The sequence below is a fragment of the Lasioglossum baleicum genome, chromosome 3 (assembly GCF_051020765.1).
Source record: "Lasioglossum baleicum chromosome 3, iyLasBale1, whole genome shotgun sequence".
In the NCBI taxonomy this organism is placed as follows: domain Eukaryota; kingdom Metazoa; phylum Arthropoda; class Insecta; order Hymenoptera; family Halictidae; genus Lasioglossum; species Lasioglossum baleicum.
The window spans coordinates 13951292-13970465 of NC_134931.1; the positions used below are offsets into that span (position 1 = coordinate 13951292).

At 37.1% G+C, this 19174-nt stretch overlaps 1 protein-coding gene across 1 annotated transcript; it reads right to left on the bottom strand.

The window, feature by feature from the left end:
- Positions 1-27: 27 nt before the first annotated feature.
- On the bottom strand, positions 28-18274 carry LOC143207096 (uncharacterized). Its single transcript, XM_076420162.1, has 19 exons — positions 17539-18274; positions 14585-14890; positions 14023-14274; positions 13716-13863; positions 12835-13052; positions 11765-11920; positions 11194-11346; positions 10556-10693; positions 9780-10047; positions 8960-9144; positions 8589-8893; positions 7091-7671; positions 5886-5980; positions 4597-4943; positions 2563-3014; positions 1879-2203; positions 1293-1545; positions 611-740; positions 28-533 (listed from the first exon to the last, which is right to left on the bottom strand). Exons 1-19 carry the CDS (start codon positions 17612-17614, stop codon positions 128-130), a joined length of 4794 nt encoding a protein of 1597 aa, XP_076276277.1. The 5' UTR covers positions 17615-18274; the 3' UTR covers positions 28-127.
- Between the last annotated feature and the right edge of the window lie 900 nt (positions 18275-19174).

The window sequence follows — 19174 nt, forward strand, 5'->3', positions numbered from 1 at the left end:
TTAATTATAATTACAGTGTAAATAGAGTTATATTATTCAGAGAATTCATAAAATTGGCAAAAATACTTTGGTCCCAGTATAGATTAATTATTCAAATTTCATGGTATAGTCTAGTCTGAAAACTTCCTCAGAATTCGTATTCAGAAACAAAAATCAGAACTTTCGCCACTACACATCCTGCGTATAGTGAGCCATAGTACACCTCCATGGTGATATCGAGCTCGATATCCTGAGGACCCGGTATACTTTGCGTCATTAGTAAAACAACATTATTTGGCGCAGTCCTTCTCAACGCGAAACAGGACTCTGTTGCACGTTGCACTGCAGGTGGTGCACGAGCCTCCACGAACGCCATGCTAAACTGCAACGTGGAACTCGGCAGAGGGAATCCTTTCATCTTGAACAACTCCTCCGATCTATTCGATGCAATTGGCAACATGCTCACGAGAGTGATGAAGTTGTACGAATAATGTGATGGTGCTTTGATACAGGCTAAGTCGCCGGGATGGCAAGGTGCTCTTCGCACGCATCGGCTGAAATTACATATTTTGTGCAATTCATTTATAAATTCAATCCAATCTCGGGATTTCTGATAAGAAGAAACGCTTACTTTCTCCTGCTAGCATCCTGATGATATCCTGCAGGACAGTTTATCCTGTTGCATCGATAACTGCCTCTGGTATTGTGACAAATCTCATCCGATCCCCTGCAGACCTGTCCTGTTCTGCATTCATCGATATCTATAGAAATAATATTTTATTTATTATTCGATATTTTATTAGAGATATTTTATTTATCAATATATTAATAAATGTATGAAATATATTTTTAAAAATGTTAAGGGACCGAATAAATAGCAGTAAAATCAAATCGATGGCAAATTAATCTGTTTGCAACTGCATCCGTGTATTGCGGTCATGTTTAATCCAAGAGCACATACAAAGGTATCATTTCAGATTCAACTAGTGGCCCAGATCTGGCAACTGGGTCAAGAACAAATTATACTGCATAATTGCAGAAATGACGGAGGTAAACGGCGCTTTGATAAATCGCTAAAACAGTCCGTGATTCACCTTACTCTTCAGTCGCTTATCTATGTGACAACGGTGCACTTGAATTAACTACTTCTCGCGCAATTAAGAGGATGCAAAATATTTTCATTTAATCGCAAGAGCGAAAAGTGACTTTAGTTTCGAATAACCAAAAGATAAATTGTAGTTTCTCGTAGTACTCTTGCAGTACGTGTAAGCAACAATGAAATAGCATGTTTAAGGAATAAAAAGAAAACTCACCCTCACAGCTCCGCTCGTCGTATCCAAGCCTGTAGCCTTTCGGACATTTGCAAGCGTAACTTCCTGGCGTGTTTTCGCAAATTCCAATGCACAAATGATTGTTTTTAAACTCTGCGCACTCGTTGATGTCCGAGCAGGACCGATTGTCAGAATTTAGTCTGAATCCAGGCTCACAGGCACATCTGTACGTGCCCCATACGTTGATGCATTTGTGCTGACACAATCCTGGACTTCGTTGACATTCGTCGATATCCTACAATTTTTAGCAAAAATATACAATCATCTATCACGTTTATTCTACACCAGGCATGTCAAACTCTTTCACCACCAAGGGCCTCACTATGTATTAAAAATTAATTCGAGGGCCGCAATAGAAAAAAAAGCAGACTCGAAATAAAAACAATACAATACAATACTCTATATTATTCAAAGGAATGGAATTTTAAAATTCTGGTATGCTATGAAGATTACGAAAAGGTCGATGGCGGAAGTCTTTCAATCGCCGCAACTTCCGCCATGTTGCAGGAGTACCAAAGTTGTCTTAGAAATTTTACTGCATATGAAATTAAACGATCTTGCAGCTTACCTCGCAAACTCCATTGAAGCCATCAACAATTTGGAAGCCATCTCGGCAAACGCAACGATAAGAGCCGACCGTATTCTCGCAATGACTGTTTGATCCGCAAATATTACCGTAGAGACTGCACTCGTCGATATCAACGCAGTCGTTATTTGGACCGTTAACGTGTCCTGGTGGACACTTGCAAACATAACCGCCCATTCTGTTCTCACAGGTTTGACTGGAAGAACATTCGTGACTACCATCCTCGCATTCGTTTATGTCCACGCAATGGCTTCCGAAAATAGGGTCCAAAGTGTATCCGTTGCTGCATATCACTCTTGATGTACATCTAAAATTCGAATACAAATGGTAAAAGCAAATCTTAGATATCTGGATAAATTACTGTGTGACGGTTAATATAAACGTTTTTTTTCTCCTAGACGCACAGTTTTTTTTTTTAAATTTGTTTTTTAATATTGCATTGTCATCCAGTTCTGAGCTATGTTTAAAGTTTCAAGTCTCTACCTCATCGGGAAGTGGTTTAAAATTCGATTACAAGATTTGACGCCTACAACAACAACTTGGCAAGCTAATATAAGCGTGGTAAAAAGTCATGAAAATAAATTAATACAATTTAACCGATCTCCTATGTCCTATGTCCTATGTCAAAGTGAAAGTATGTGATATTTCTTTAAAGATTCAACGTACCTGTAGGATCCGATCGTGTTGACGCAAAGTTGGACGTTTTTGCGGCAGAGATCGTTATTTTCCTGGCACTCGTCTATGTCTACGCATTTGTTTCCCGACTCGAGCCTAAATCCTCGAGGACAAGTTCGTCCTGGGGGATTTAATGGCGTCACCTTTGATGCTGCAGTGGTCGTCGTTGTGGTGGTTGTTGTTGCCACCGTGGTGGTCGGCACTCCGATTCGAGACTGTGCGTTCGGAACTCGTGGATTTCGATCGCATCGATACGAACCAAGAGTATTCCTGCAATGGTAGCCCCCTCCGCAATCATGAGTACCAAGGATACATTCATCGTCATCCTCGCAGATCTCCGTGGCAGCGTTTAATGTGTACCCTGTCCCGCATGGTAAGAATCTTGTACAAGAGTAGCTACCTATTGTGTTGTCGCATCTCTGCGTCGGCAGGCAACTGTCCTCCTGTGATCAAATTATACATATTGCGGTTATACCAATTACATAGGAGAATTAGACTGCGAATCTTTATGCATTTTAACACTAAACCTATCGAGCACTAAAAGCGATTAATATGTTTTAGCTCATAAAAATGATAAGGCTCTGTTTACTTAAATTCCGTGCAATTTTTATCACGATATGTAAGCAACTTCATAATTTCAATAATTGTAAAATAAAAAATATAAAACTGGCCAGTTGACCGGCAGTGCTAGGTTTAGTGTTAAAGGCGTAGACTCGTTTTTCCAGAATTGCAAGGGTGCGGGATGCACCTTCTCATTTCTCGATAATGCAAAGATGGGGGTTTTCAGTAGTCAAAAGCGCTAGATAAAAGATCAATCTAACCCGCAATCGCCCTCAAAACTCTGATTTTTCAGTTTACGAGGCGTAATTTGCATTGTTAATTTAATTTGCATTATTCGGAAGCATAAAGCTGCGAATGTAGCTATTTTGAGTTGCGACAGGTAGATGCTGCCAAATAATGCAAATTACGCTTCGTAAACGTAAACATAGACGACGGTGTAGATCAATCTTTTATCTAGCACTTTTGACTACTGAAAAACTCCATCTTTGCATTATCGAGAAACGAGAAGGCGCATACCGCACCCTTGCAATTCTAGAAACGAGTCTACCCCCTTAAAAAATGTAAACATTAGAGATGTCAGTATACAGTAACTCCCTTAAAAAGACGATAACATTTTTAATATTGGACCATACGGTTTGTAATTTTTTGGGAAGTTAGAACAATTGGTTTGCTACGCAACGTGACAAAAATTTTTGATAAAAATGGACACTCTTAAAAAGACAATAACATTCGTAATATTCGACCATACGATTTGTAATGTTTTGGGAAGTTAGAACAATTGGTTTGCTGCGCAACGTGAATAAATTTTTGATAAAAATCTCAAGTTATTGGAATTACGGAGAAAATACTAAAAGTTGTATTTCGCAACTTTTTTATGTGGGCTTGTATGGAAAACTTAGAAAACACGTTTCGTAGATGTGTATCAATTAAACATATTCTGTAAACTTCACCAAATGTTTAAAGATGGTGAGAATTGCAGTTTTTCACGATTTTCAGTCTTTAACTGAAATAAATCTAAGGATTTTTGCATCTTTCTTCCGCATCTACCGATTTTGATGAAATTTTCCGGATACGTATAATTGACACAGATCTACAAAACGTATTTTTTAAATTTTCAATATAGGCCCACGTAAAAAAGTTGTAAAATGCAACTTTTGCTATTTTCTATACAATTCCAACCAATTGCAATTTTTTAACAAAATTTCTTTTCACAACATGTAGTAAACTAATTGCTCTAACTTCTCGAAAAAGTTCAAACTCGTATAGCACGATATTTAAAAAGTTATCGTTTTTTGTGAGAGCGTCCGTTTATTAACGGGAATCACTGTATAATTTTTTCATCTATTAAAATCATTACGTGAAGAAATAACAGACAATTTGCATTTCGCATAAAGAACCCCAATCTAAGGAGAATATATTAAAATTTTAATTGAACTGATCCGATATAAGAATTTGAGACTTTACCTGCGTTTGACACTCGTTAATGTCCACGCAAGCCTGAGTCAGATTGTCACGTCTGAAACCAATTTTGCAATTGCAAGCGTAGCTTCCCATTGTATTAACGCAGTCTTCGTTACTACTACACGCGTCCTCTATCTCGCGACATTCGTCAATGTCAATGCAGCCGCGATTCCTCACGAATCTACTGCCGTCAGGGCATTTTTGATTCGCTGATGGCGGTAATGGTGTCGTGGTCGTGGGCGGTCTCTTCGTCATTGGCATCGGAGGTTTCGCGCAGGTGTAGCTACCTGGTTGATTGTAGCAGAGCTCACCTTTGCAGATGTCCGAACTTTCGGCACACTCGTCCACATCTATTAAATAAAAATTATCTAATTACAAGGGATCACCAGTCTTACACGTTCGAAATTAGAACTGTTTGTTTTAGTAAAATGTTAATAATTAATCTTGTATCGCATGCTCGTTTTGATTAAACATCGTCTGTAGACTGCGTATTTTATTTTTCAGTCTATTCTTTTGTTTGATGATCTGCAAATAGCATGAAGAATAATGATCATCCGCAGTCTGGTTATATTTACGAAATTGGTATAAAGGATTTGCTTCTAAAAATTTTCAAAAAATGCTAGGGTATAAAATTCGACAGAATTTAGTACGTTTTGAATTTATTTCTAATCTGAAAAGACTACTACCACAGAAAATAAGATCTGATTTGATTCGATTTTCTTAAAACTCGTTTACGAAAATTGCAAATTGCATAAACATCCGCGGTCTAGTCATTATTATATTTTGTTGTTCAAACGAATAATTCGATGTTAAAACTGCTGCTTCACTAAAAGGGTCAGAATAAAAGTGTTATGTTAATTAATGTGCAGTGACATCGCATATAATAAATAACTTTACAACATACATAGTGCAAGTTCAATCACAGACAGAAAGGATAAACAACATTACCCTGAATGCAATAGAAAAACATAGCACAAGTGACACAGCACGAACACGTAAACAGGAACGAATCTGTTACATGCACATAAACGCGACAAGCGGTCATAAAACACAGTATATTACGTTCGTAAATACATGGAGGATTGCAAACTCCTGTTATAATGTTTTCATCCTGAAAAAACGTTATAGATTATTACGGATTAGTTTATTAATGTTACTAACTATAGTTGCTCCTCCACGACGTTCGATTTTAAACTTTTTCTCTACACTTACAGTTCGAAAGAGTGCAAAATGAACATTATACCAATAATGTCACGATCATACTTGAAACTTCGAAAATTTCAGACAAATACCTGCACATTTTCTCAATCGAGGATTGTATCTAAATCCCGCAGGACATGCTGGCCTTTGACGTTGACGCTGGCTAGGTGGTGGAGGCCTTTCGCATCTGAACAAATTAAACAGATAAAATAATAAAGTGATTTTTCGGATGAATCTTCTGTGTTAGCTGATGTATGCAGTTACGCGCACAATTGATCACTAGACTGCGGATCTTTATGGAAAATAATAATGGTCTACATTAATTGTGGGAAGCAGGAATAAAATAAAAGCTGATTCCATACCTAAATGATTGTGTTTCACTTTAAAAACAACATTACAATATTCTCAAATTTCTAAAATCTTGTACTGTTTTATATTTCGCCCAACCAATTTCTTCATAAAGATACGCTGCCTATTGATCACGCACACTTGAAATCAGAATAACTTTTTTCAAACGACTTCAATTTCTCAGTGATGCTAGAAGAATTAATAAATATGTCCAATAAATATGTTGAAAAAGATTGAGAAGAGATTTATACAACTTCTTTAGCTGTGCCGATAACGAAAGTTTAAAAAATGTGTTTTGTAAACTCGTATGAATTATGTACACACGTTCTGAAAATTTCATTGAAATTGGTTAATTGGTTTACGAATTATGAACGATCAAAAGTGGTTAAAACGGCATTGTAGACAGAAAATCATGAAAAATTGCAATTTTCACCACTTTTTGCCGTTTATAATTCGCAAACCAATTATTCAATTTCAATGAAATTTTCAGAATGTATATAATTCATACGAGTTTACAAAACACATCATTTAAATTTTCGTTATCGGCCCAGCTAAAAAGATTGTAAAAATCAACTTCTACTATTGCTTTTTAACAACTCCGATCGAATGCATATGTTCAACATATTTATTAGACGTCATTTACTAAACTAATCCTTCTAGCTTTACAGAGAAATTTAAGTCATAGAAAAGTTATTCTGATTTAAAGTGCGTGTGATCAATTATCTGCGTAACTGTAGACTGCGGATCGTTATGCATTTCTGAAGAAGTGTGCTAGGTGGAAAATGAAACAGTGAAACATTATAAAAATTGAAAAATAGCGTTATGTTGTTTCCAGGTATAGAAAACTATTAGGGTATGAAAGAAATTTTTATTTAACTTCTACTGCCCACAATCGCTGATGAACATTTTTATTTTGCATAAAGATCCACAGTCTACTGATGTAACATACCTGTAGGTGCCGAGCAGATTGATGCACCTCTCAGAAAATCTAGAGTCACACTTGTACTGGCCAGTGCTACATTCGTCGATGTCCTCGCAACGTCTGGTAGCCAGAGAATATTCGTATCCCGACTGACAAGACGGCAGTCTCGTTAAGCACTCGAAGCTGCCGTTCTTATTCACGCAATACTGGTGCAGCTCTAGCCGACAAGTGTGCTGATTTTCCAGGCATTCGTCGACATCGACGCAACTGCCATTGACAGCGCGCTTGAAGCCGCTGCTACAAGGACGTATCAGATCGCAGAAGAAAGAACCGTTTGTGTTGACGCAAATATGAGTTCCTTGAGGACAATCGTGCCTACCTAGAAGGCATTCGTCTACGTCCTGACAACCTTTCGTCTGTGGGCTAAAATACCAGCCACTGGTGCACAGTGGCGAACATTCGTAGTCACCAGCTGTGTTGTGGCACTGCTCGTGGTCCCGACAACCTGGACCTTGCTTGCATTCGTCGATATCAGTGCAATCACCTGTTCTAGAGTCCCTTGCGTACCCATTCTCGCAGGCCTTCTGGTACGAAAAGGGATCTGTGTCCTGCAAACACACAATTTTCTAGACTTCACCGAACCCTTTGTGCTCCGAATTATTTTTCAAATTTGTTGCCAATAACTCCCTACTATTTTAAGTGTTTCATTTGAAAGTTACTTCAAGGGACAGTTCCTTGACTCCTACTTATTTTAAACAATTTTCTTTACCAATTATATTAACTATAGCTCTCAAACTTTGTTCTAATTTATATTTGTTTTTCAGTAAAAAGTACGACCTAAATAAAGAAAGGAAAAACCAAATACATTTTCCTTTCTTCGATGTCGAGTCACACTCGACGAAGGAGTGCAAAGAGTTAAGGCGATAGACACGTTTCCAGAATTGCATGGTGCAGGATGCGCCTTCTCATTTCTCGATGGTGCAAATACGGGGTTTTCCGTCGAGATCAATCTAGGCAGCAGTCGTTATCAAAATATCCTATTTTTACGTTTACGAGGCGTAATTTGCATTATTCGGAAGCATGTAATTATTTTTCAAAAGCTGCGGCAACTACCTGCTGCCGAATAATGCAAATTACGCCTCGTAAACCTAATCTTTTATCTAGCGCTTTTGACTATTGAAAAACCCCATGTTTGCATTATCAAGAAATAAGAAGCCGCACTCTTGCAATCCTGGAAGCGAGTCTATCCCCTTAAGGGTAAAATTAGAGGAACACCCATTAACTCTGTGACTGCCACGATCATTATGCAAAATAAAAATTGTCTGCGTCGATTTCAAGAAATCGAAACCTGATAGACTGTTATTTCTTCCTTGAACAATTTTAGTAGATGAGAAATAGGTCAGATATTGACATCTAGAATTTTCAAAATTTTGCTACAAGTTTGAATTTCATCTACTAACAATAAGATCTACTAAGATAGTCTACTGATTACCAAAATTACTTTGGACTAAAGGTGCCCATTTACCTGTATTTTCATACTTCTCGTACTATATACAAACGTTCTGGTCGTTGTCGTCTTAGTTATCGCATTACAAAAATAGGAACCGTTTGTATTAACGCAATCATGACTGGTTAGGTTGCAGGTATGTATTCCAAGTGTACATTCGTTTATATCATCACAGAATACGTCTATCCTACTGAATCGATCTGTGTTGTTGCGTAGCTGAAAGCCAGGAGAACACACTGGAGAACATCTGTATCCTCCCTCGTAATTTTCACATTGTTCTCCGATTCCACAATTTGACAATCCATTGCTACACTCGTCGATATCTGGAAAAGAAAATTTATAAAATATGTTCAACGTTTCTCTAAAAACGTGTTAATGGTCGTCTTCACCTATACAGTCCAGACTGTGTGGATCAAATATGAATCCTGATTGGCAATCCACGGTTCGATTCACAACTGGAAGTATTGATTTTCGAGGAGCACCGATCTGATGTTCGTACTGTCTACTGTATGAGAAATTAGTGTCTTCCACGTTTTGATCGGAACTCGCATCCTCGTCGTCCAATGATTCGCACCTGATAGATTTCATTTGAATAATATAATAGATGGTCCATTGATTAAATCTTTGTACAGTAAATCCTCTATATGTAGTCGCAAAAAGGTCGACACGATGAATGCAAAACAAATATCCCGTCCACTGTTGTAATCTGATCTCGGCTCGGGTATATCTGTGTGAACCACTACTAATGCGACGCGGAGGCCCGCGCGTCCTCACAATGTACATAATATCAATATAAAAAAATTGTTATTATTACTTATTTTTTTATGAGACTTTCACCAATATATTTGTGGCATTTTTCTGATTAAAATAAGACCAAATATGATATAATTTCAACTGTATGTAGTGGTTTAATTGACGATGAAAGTTTCGGGCGCAAGGAAAGACAGCGTATGGGAAAGAAAGAGACGCGGAGAGTCGGCCGCGCGCGGTTTCTCTTTCTAAACGTAGAAGAAGACTGTCTTTATTAATCCGAGTCACTATATCACTGCTGAATTAACATTTATTTATGTCTGACTAAAATAAGATTTGCCGGAATAATAATCGATAAAATTTCCAGGGCGCCCATAGGCGCCTACAGTACTGTAAAAGCAATATTTTTAAGCGCCTTTAGCCGCTAACAGTAGTCAAAGGGTTAAAAGAGAAGCATACCTGTAACTACCAATTTCGTTGACACACTGTTCATTTGCTTCGCAGGAGTGTAATTGTTCTTTGCATTCGTCGACATCAATGCAAGCTTCTTTGGGATTATCTGCTGGCTTGTATCCCGCAAAGCAGAGCGGCTGCTCTGCCTTTTGATCAAAGGAGTATCGTGGCAAAGAACTGTCTTGCGGTGTGCATTCGTAACTTCCTATTGTGTTTCTGCAGATAGTATTCAACTCGGGGCAGGGATTATTCGAATCGACACATTCATCCACGTCTGGGAACGTAAAATATTAAATACTAACGAATAATATCTATAATAATGTCCGCTAATCAGTATTACTATTCATTTAATTAATAACAGTGATACAAATCAGTACACATTGTTAGCATTACTTTTAACACTTGTTTAATGTGCTGCACGAATTTTATGTTATACTATTATCTAATTCACTACGGTATTAAAAAATTTGGGTAGTGAACTGTATGCAACGTGTTAAATTGGGAATATATTTTTCAGTGCAAAATTGTTTTTGTATAGCAGATTATAGATTATAAATATTCTTACTCACATGCAGGAAACAATACGTGCTGGATCAATCTATAGAACTCGTGCATGAACATTCAAATGAAACTTGACGATTATAATTATTCGGTTAGGTAATTAAACGTAGAAGATGAACACTTAAGCATGCATATGCCTACAGGAGAAAGCAAGATCAATAACCTACTTTCAGTTAAATTTACGCCTATAAAATATGTAAAACAAATGGAACAATATTTACCGATGCAAACGCCCAGATTATTGCTATAAGTAAAACCTTTTCTACATTTTATGTTACATTCATAGGCTCCTTCGGTATTCCTGCATTCCTCACTGTCGTCGAGGCAACTATCAATACCCTCTGCACATTCGTCCACATCTATGTAAAAGAAACAAAAGCTCATTTAGTTTTTGTAATTTTACATAGGGAGTTCCAACTTGTTCCCCTCCGAGAGCCGCGTAGTCCCCACCATTAGTCAAACCCCTCCCCACTACTACGTACAACCGTAGAGTAGGGGAACAGGGGCGAAGTTCTACGGCAGGCGTGGGCACGGGTGGAGCCCCTCAAACGCCTGCTTCCCCCACCAAGCTTCCTTTCGGTGGCGCTCCTCGTGGCTCCGATGCACGAGGCCTGCGCACTGCTTGCGACAAGCGAAACGCGTCCTTCCTACATAGTAACGACGGATGCTGGTGGGGGACAGTGGGCGCTACGGTGGGGACAGTTTTGCCTCAATTAAGGCAAAATTGCCCACGCCTGTTCTACGGGAACGATGAAGTCTAAGAGTGGGGGAAGTACCTAAGCGGGGAAGGAGCCACCTGTGGCTCGCGAGATACATGTTGAAACTCCTCCCTTTACATCAACTGTTCGAAAATTCGTACCTTTGCACTGTTGTAATGATTTATCGAACTTAAACCCGGCAGGACAAGATTTTGTTCCCTTCATTTCCACACAACTGAAACTACCTTGTGTGTTCACACAAAAACTTCTTTCAGCTGGACATGGTTCTGACAGTACAACGCATTCATCGATGTCTGGAAGACAGTAATTAATTTTAGATGCGACAAAGCTGTTATCAACACATCGAAGTGTACCTTTTGCACTCCGAATTATTTCTCAAATTTGTTGCCAACAACTCCCTACTATTTTAAGTGTTTCATTTAAAATTTACTTCGCAGGACAGTTCCTTGACTCCTACTTATTTTAGATATAGCTCTCGAGCTTTGTTGTAATTTATATTTGTGGAACTTATACTTTTAATAAAAACACGTTTCATTTACATTTTCCTTTCTCCGATATCGAGTCACATTCGACAAAGGAGTGCAAAGGGATAAAGTATGAAATACTTTTAAAATTATTCCATCAGAAAAATTCCTTGAAATTTGTTAGTTGACGAAGTACTAATTCTATGGGTTGATCATGTATTATTCAAGAATGTGGGAGTTGCCATACCTGTGCAAAGGCCTGTGAGAGGTTCCCATTGATATCCAGGTGGACAGTCCTCGTAAGGTACATTGTTGAGCACATCTTTCGACACGCATACGTAAGATCCTATAGTGTTCTCACACTGGCCAGGACACAGTCCTTTTTCAATACACTCGTTCACGTCTAAGCAGTAGGGTACACAATGCGAACAAAAAGCAACATTGACATAACAGAATTGCAATGCAAGATGATACGTCGTTGAAGAAGGAAGCTTGTTTCATGTAGCATCTACTATAAATGCCGCGATTTTTGGTCACACTGTAGTTTAAGGGGGCACAGCAGCATTGAATAGCTAAAATGAACGATTTCTTCTGAGTTGCATAGCTTTCATCCATATAATTAATTGTGGATACTTGAAGACGAAATTTATCATCAATTATTTTACGATTACACTTTAGAAATCTCATCGTAATATAAAAAGGCATACGTAATATACAAAGTTTGATTTGTTGGCTGTTCGCGGACGAGAAGTTTTTGAAATATTAAAAATATTGGATTGGCAAGAAAGTAATTTCGGTATTTTAAAGTGAAATAGAGCCCAATTTTTTTTATTCAAGCAATGAACTTTAACGAATCAGATATTTTCCTTTCGTTCGATGATCTTTTGCCAAAAAGAATAAATAAGAAAATATTTTATTGATAATCCATCGCTTGAATAAAAAAAATTAAGCTCTATTTCACTTTAAAATACCGAAATTACTTTCTTGCCAACCAAATACTTTTCTCAGAGAACAAGATCATACATTGCAAACACAGATACAGTCAAGCCTTGATCTACGAAAAACCGTCGGGTCCGTGCTGGTTCTTAGATCGTGTAGTTCTGCTATCTGTGCGACATCACTTCTTAGATGAAGGCTTTACTATACCAGGAAAAGAAAAAATACCGAGTAGACGAAAGTTGATCCTTTTTCTAGCACTAGCTCTAGACGAAAACACTTTGGATAGGCAGGCAACATTTTTGCAGCAAGTAGACACTTCTGTATGGATACCCTAAAGAATTTGTAATCCTTGCTTGGTAAACCTAATTGATCACTTACCGTCGCAGACCTGATTGGTAGCGTTATACCGATAACCCGTTGGACACATAGGTGAATAGTCGGTGGTCTGATCTGTTGCAGCGGTGTTCTTCTGCTGGGCTGACTTGGGAATGCACGAATGATTATCGTTCGCCAAAACATAACCGGGATCGCAGCTGCAAGTCACTGCGACTCCGTTGTCTGTGCATCGCTGCTCGCACGGGTTGCTTGTTTTGCATCTAAATTAGATTATATTCTTCACCATTATTAAATAATTATTGCTTTCCGTAGGTATTGTTTTAGTAATAATTAGACTGCGGATGTTTATGCGTTCTCCAATTTTTGTAGACAAACTTTAAGAAAATGGAATGAAATGAAATCCTATTTTTAATGTGAACAGCCTTTGTAGATCTAAAACAAATAAACATTGTGCAAAATTCTATCGAATTTTATATGATAGCCTTTTCTGAAAATTTTCATTAGTCATAAATACATAAAGATCCGTAGTCTAGTGATAATAATAATAATAGTTTTCCGATATGGCGGGTCCATTTTGACCCAACATTTCGAAGGCATCGTCTAGTTGCTCGGCTGTACTTGCGGTTAATTTAAATTGAAGGCTGTTTAATTGAGTGCAACGAGAGATCAATGAGTCTAGATAAAGTATCTTTAAAAACATTATTGATAAACGACTGTCCGAGAATCGACCTGAGTAGTGTTCTCTCTCTCTGAGGGTTAATAAGTAATGGAATTTTATGCATTTGTGACAGAAATCGATTGAAATTGATTCAAACGATGAAGAAAATAAATCAATCTCTATGCAGCTCCTGTATCTTGCAATTAATCAAGACAACGTTTATGTTGCATAAAAGTTCGCAGTGTAGGAACAAGTAGAATTGTACCTGTCCGATGGCAGGTCTTGTCTGCAAGTTTTCTGGTCTTCCAATAAAGTGAAACCCTCCCTGCACTTGCAGTAATAGGATCCAGGCGTGGGAATGCAAATATCAGAGCACAACATTCCTTTCATAAGTTGACAGATGTCGTCCATAGCTGTAAACGATTTACAAAAATAATACTTCCATTAAATTAATCATTTAATGCACAAGTTACTTTGAACCATGGATATTGTTTTGAACATGGATTATATTGAACCAATAAACTATATCTTAAATTTAAATAATCCAAAAACCGAATAGTAATTGTTCTTACGCGGCGTGGGAATCGACGGAGAAAATTCTGTGGACTGAGTGGAAGATGACGAAGGCGACGAAGGCGACGAAGAAGAAGGAGACGTTTCAGTATTCTCGCTCGTTGAACTTAAATTCGTAGAATCCGAAGTAAATGTTGTTGATGTACTTGGTGAGGCCTCGTGGCAGCACTCCAAAAACGCTGGATCCCATGGAATTCCGAAGGAAAATCTTTGGAAAGAGCACCCTTGGCCCATAGATCCCGTTAAAATGCCTACAATCAAATGGTTACGTTGACAAGAGCAATAATGTCGCCCTAACAAGAAGACCGTTAATAATTATATAAGTGATGGCGGTAAGAAGACCGATAATATATTGTCTTAACAAAAAAAACTGAATAATTATACGATAATGATTACGATTTAGAGCCTCTGGATCCCGTTAAAATGCCTAAAATCAAATGATCGCGGTAAGAAGAGGAATAATATTGCCTTAACAAAAAGACTATTAATACTTACACGAATGATTATGATTTAGAGCAATTTATAGAACATCTGTAAAACGCCGTATTAAATGATGTTTACCTAATTTGCATGCTTCGCAACAGTCGCGATGATAATCGCCGGGTCCGGTGCGTCTCTTTTTGGCACCGGAGACACATGCTAAACCAGCACGTGCATCCGACTTCCCTTTCTTGCATTGTTGTTCATGATACGCTTTCACACAGCAAATGTCTACAGCTTCCAAGCAAAGACCTTGCTCCACTGTAGGCACCCCAGATACCGGGCCTGTAAACTTTTCACAGCCGAGCCCTTCCATTGCCCACGAAGTGCCCAGACCACAGCACTTCTCGAATTGCGCTTCCATCCTTGCATCGGCGAAAAAGGATCCTGCGAAATCAAGTAATACTAGGTATTTACATACTTCATGTTATTTTTATTAATTCCCAAAAAGTTTGTTTTGTGTCCGATAACCGGGGGTGGGGCACGGTAACTGGTACCTTTACCCTAGATTTTATTGTATAATTTGATTTTTAGTTTGTAGGTACCTATAATTTCTCATGTCATAATTTTGAAATTACTACACTGTCCGAAATTACCATAAAGCCACCTGATTTTTTGGTGAAATCTTATAATTATGTCATAATACCATTTACAGAAGAAATTGAGACCGACAATTTAATTTCCAGCGTGATAACGCCTCAATTCATGTATCAAGACAAACAAAGGAGTGGTTAGACAACAAAAATATGAGGATTCTGACATGGCCAGCTTGTTCGCCAGATTTAAACCCAATTGAGAATCTTTGGGGAATACTTGCAAGAAAAGTATATGGTATATGATTTATGGATAGCGGTGAGTGAAGCGTGGACATCCATCGAAGCAGAAATTTTCGACGTTATTCGAAGAAATGGCAATTATACTAAGTATTAATTTGTAAATATAGAAGAAATTTTCGATAATCTCGATGTTATCTACTTAAAAAACGTGCGGCTTTATGGAAACTTCGCAGTTCGTTTTCCGTTAAACTATATAACACTTCACGTTTTTCTGTAAATAAATAATGTATCAATGAATGTAATCATGTAAATGATTTCTTTTATTAATCCTAAAATGCTATCGTGCATCAGCTTCTTATTACTATGACATAATTATAAGATTTCACCAAAAAATCAGGTGGCTTTATGATAATTTCGGGCAGCGTATTGCAAGAGAGGAAATAGAGCAGGAATACAACAAATTAATCCTGGGTTCGTGAACAACGGCAAACTTCTGACGAAGTTATCTCTTATTTGCGTGACATTTTTACAAACCCCTGACTACGTTGAGTCCTTCCTCTCGTCGTAACGATTTCAATGATAAGAAGAATAGCTTCCGACCGAATCTATTTAGTAAAATTAATTCTAATCTCTCCAGTTTTACAATTATCGGGTAACGAAAGTATATTTTACAAAATATAATTTTGTACTGTCATCCAGTACGATATTCCCTAATTTATTGTTATACAATAAGACGTATACGAACGAGAATCATTAAGAAGACGAGCATAATTTTTCAAATTAATATTATTTAATATTAATATCAATATTAATATGCATGAATAAGAGCTATTCAAGTATTATTGTTAGTAAACAACTTACTAAACAATTTTTCGTAGAAGTACTCCCATCTATATTTCAACAGAGCAATGATGAGTAATACTATTGTGTGATTAAACGATTTCAATCGGATTAATAGTGTTCATGAAATATTTCTATATAAAGTATGGAAGAGAAGAAGGGACGCGGAATATAATAAAGATTCTATGAAGTTTCATTAATCATCTGCAGCCTATTCTTTCTTCATGATGTTCTATTTTCATTGTACATACTTCTAGTGATAGTCATAAACGTAGAAATCATATTTAAATTTATATCAAATAATACAACGATAAAAATGTAATCTTAGAAACTGGAATTAAATTAATGGGAAAGGATCACGGTTATTATTTCTTAATTAAGTTAGGTTTGCGTTAACGAGGATGCTTGTATATTTGCAGCAGTGATTCTGCAAACAGTGTTTGGATAGAAACCACAATAAATCAGTAGAAAGTATACATGTCAAGTAGTTCTAGGGAAAACCGTCATTTGTTCAGTGATAAGAATGACATGTGCATTCGTGCACCTTTGTTGCACTGGAAATTCGTAGAACCTTCTAATATTAAAGTTCACATACAAAACTGTCCAAATTTCACAAGAATTAAACTGTATAAAAATTGTTTAAATGCGTGCACGATTAACCATGAGCAATAATATAAAACGTTCTGCATCATTTACTGAAACTAATCAACCTTACTTATCAAATCACTCATCTAGAGAGTTCTGCTCGGATCTACACCTACTAAGACTGCGTGATCAGCAATTGCCGATTCCGAGAAACCAAACGACTCTAATACATATTCCATTCATTATCTTTCTGCGTCGAACATTTAAACGGCGAACAATAAAACCAATCAATGAGACCTTAAGATCGAAGCTTCACCCTCGAATCTAGAGACTTGTGTCCGTTTTGACCCAGAGTTCGATATACGTTCTATCCAAATTTTAATTTTCTACCGGAGAATTCAAATCATTATCTATTTAGATTAGGTCCAAGAAAAAGATCAATGTTGATGTCAAGAAAAGTAGGTTCGAAAATATGCAAGGAAAAAGTGGATGCATAAACATTTGAATGGATCTAGCCCATGGCTGGCATTAAATCATCGAAAGCAGCCGCCTCACGAGGCTTAACGATTATTTAACACTAGACCGAAGAAGCACTAAATGCAAATATGTTAAATTATTTAATAAAAATAACAAGAACGTATTGTTACTAAATTTATTGACTAAAACTCTGATCAATGCATCTTTACAATTTCAATAATCGCAAGCCTTGGTAACACAATAGACAACGCGTAAATCATACAATAAAATTTCAATAATCGCAGAAATGACCAAACGTTAAATCAAAATGAATTGGTTAATTAAATTTTAAAATGGATCAAGTATGTCCAACAGTACCTTGCTCCCAAGGGAAGAATAGTTCCATTTGAACAGCCAGAAGCAGGAAGAAGAATGGCCTAATGTGTCGGGCCATCTTCGCTTTTCGATCCGAATGAAATTGGTATCGTCCACGTGAATTGTCGCACTGGTAACCCGTGATTAACAAAGGAGTTTATTCGTTTATTTTTTTCCACTGATACCGAAGATCGCAAACGCAAACGGAAACGGTTGTTTGTCGATCGCCTGCGCTCCGGACCAGCGCTCAGCGTACATTGAAACGTCCCGTTTGCCGGTACCTCGGTTTTCTTCTCTGCACCTTTCTATGCGCATCTCATTTCTCCTCTCGATGCTTCCTCCTCCATCACGTGGATCGTTTCTTCTCTTCTGGACCGGCGCACACTGGTCCACAACTGCCGTTTTAGCGGTTCGAGAGGTTCATTTGTACACAGAAACGAATTGAAGGAAATTCATTTAAGAGGGTACTCCAATTTTTTCTATTCTATCGAAAATACAGTATTTCGAAAATATACTTCTGAAACTTCAGAGGGTTACACAAATTCGAACGGTTGAAAAATTCAACAATTCTTTTATGTATAAAATTATGTGAAAAATTGACCTAAATATCTTCAACCAGAAGTACATGACAACCATTTCTGAAAAACACCGTTTATGGTACCACATATACTGCCGTCCATAAATCACCGGACACTTACTTGTCATCAACAAAATGGTAATTAAAGAACACACCGATGATAGGAGCAAAACTGATCACACACATTTTAAATCAGAATAACTTTTTTATGGGGGGGCCAAATGACTTCAATTTCTCTGTAAGGCTAGAAGAATTATTCAATAAATTACGTCTAAAAAATATGGTGAAAAATGCGTTTGGTCGGAATTGTGAAAAACAATAGCGAAAATTGATTTTTACGACCTTTTTAGCTGGGCCAATAACGAAAAAAGATGTGTTTGGTCAACTTGTATATATACGCTCCGAAAATTTCATTGAAATTGGTTAACTGGTTTACTAGTTATAAACGATCAAGAGTGGTAAAAATTACAATTTTTCAAGATTTTTGGCTTTTTTACCACTTTTGATCGTTTATAACTCGCTAACCAATTAAAAAATTCAATGAAATTTTCGGAGCGTATATAATTTATACAAGTTGACCAAACACATCATTTAAATTTTCGTTATTGGCCCAGCTAAAAAAGTCATAAAAAATCAATTCTTACTATTGTTTTTCACAATTTCGACCAAATGCATTTTTTCAGCATGTTTCTTAGACGTCATTTACTAAACTAATTCTTCTAGCCTTACAGAGAAATTGAAGTCGTTTGGTCCATCAGTGTAATCAGTTTTGCTCCTAACTGGATACTATTATTTGAATAATAATAATAACAATCTTTTAAATTTACATTGAACTAGATAAAAGAAGTTAATGCATATCTATGCATATCTACTGGGATAATTGTTCCAGTAGTTGGTCATTTCAGTTGGCTATTTTCTACATGTTTTATAATATGGGGACATGAGGCTACATACACACTGGAAGTGAGGAATATGATCAGAGGTCTCGTATATGAGGCTGATCATTGTGTTCAATCAAATGTATAATTAGTTAGCAAATTATTTTTAATCAGATATTTATTT

Bases quoted from the DNA above. Each gene is read 5' to 3' on its own strand.
- LOC143207096 (XM_076420162.1), bottom strand. From the start codon at position 17,614: ATGGCCCGACACATTAGGCCATTCTTCTTCCTGCTTCTGGCTGTTCAA. The intron at 13,864-14,022 runs GTAAGAACAATT...AATCGTTTACAG, and splicing joins TCCGTCGATTCCCACGCCGC to CTATGGACGACATCTGTCAA. The intron at 8,894-8,959 runs GTGAAGACGACC...TTTCTTTTCCAG, and splicing joins ACACAGTCTGGACTGTATAG to ATATCGACGAGTGTAGCAAT.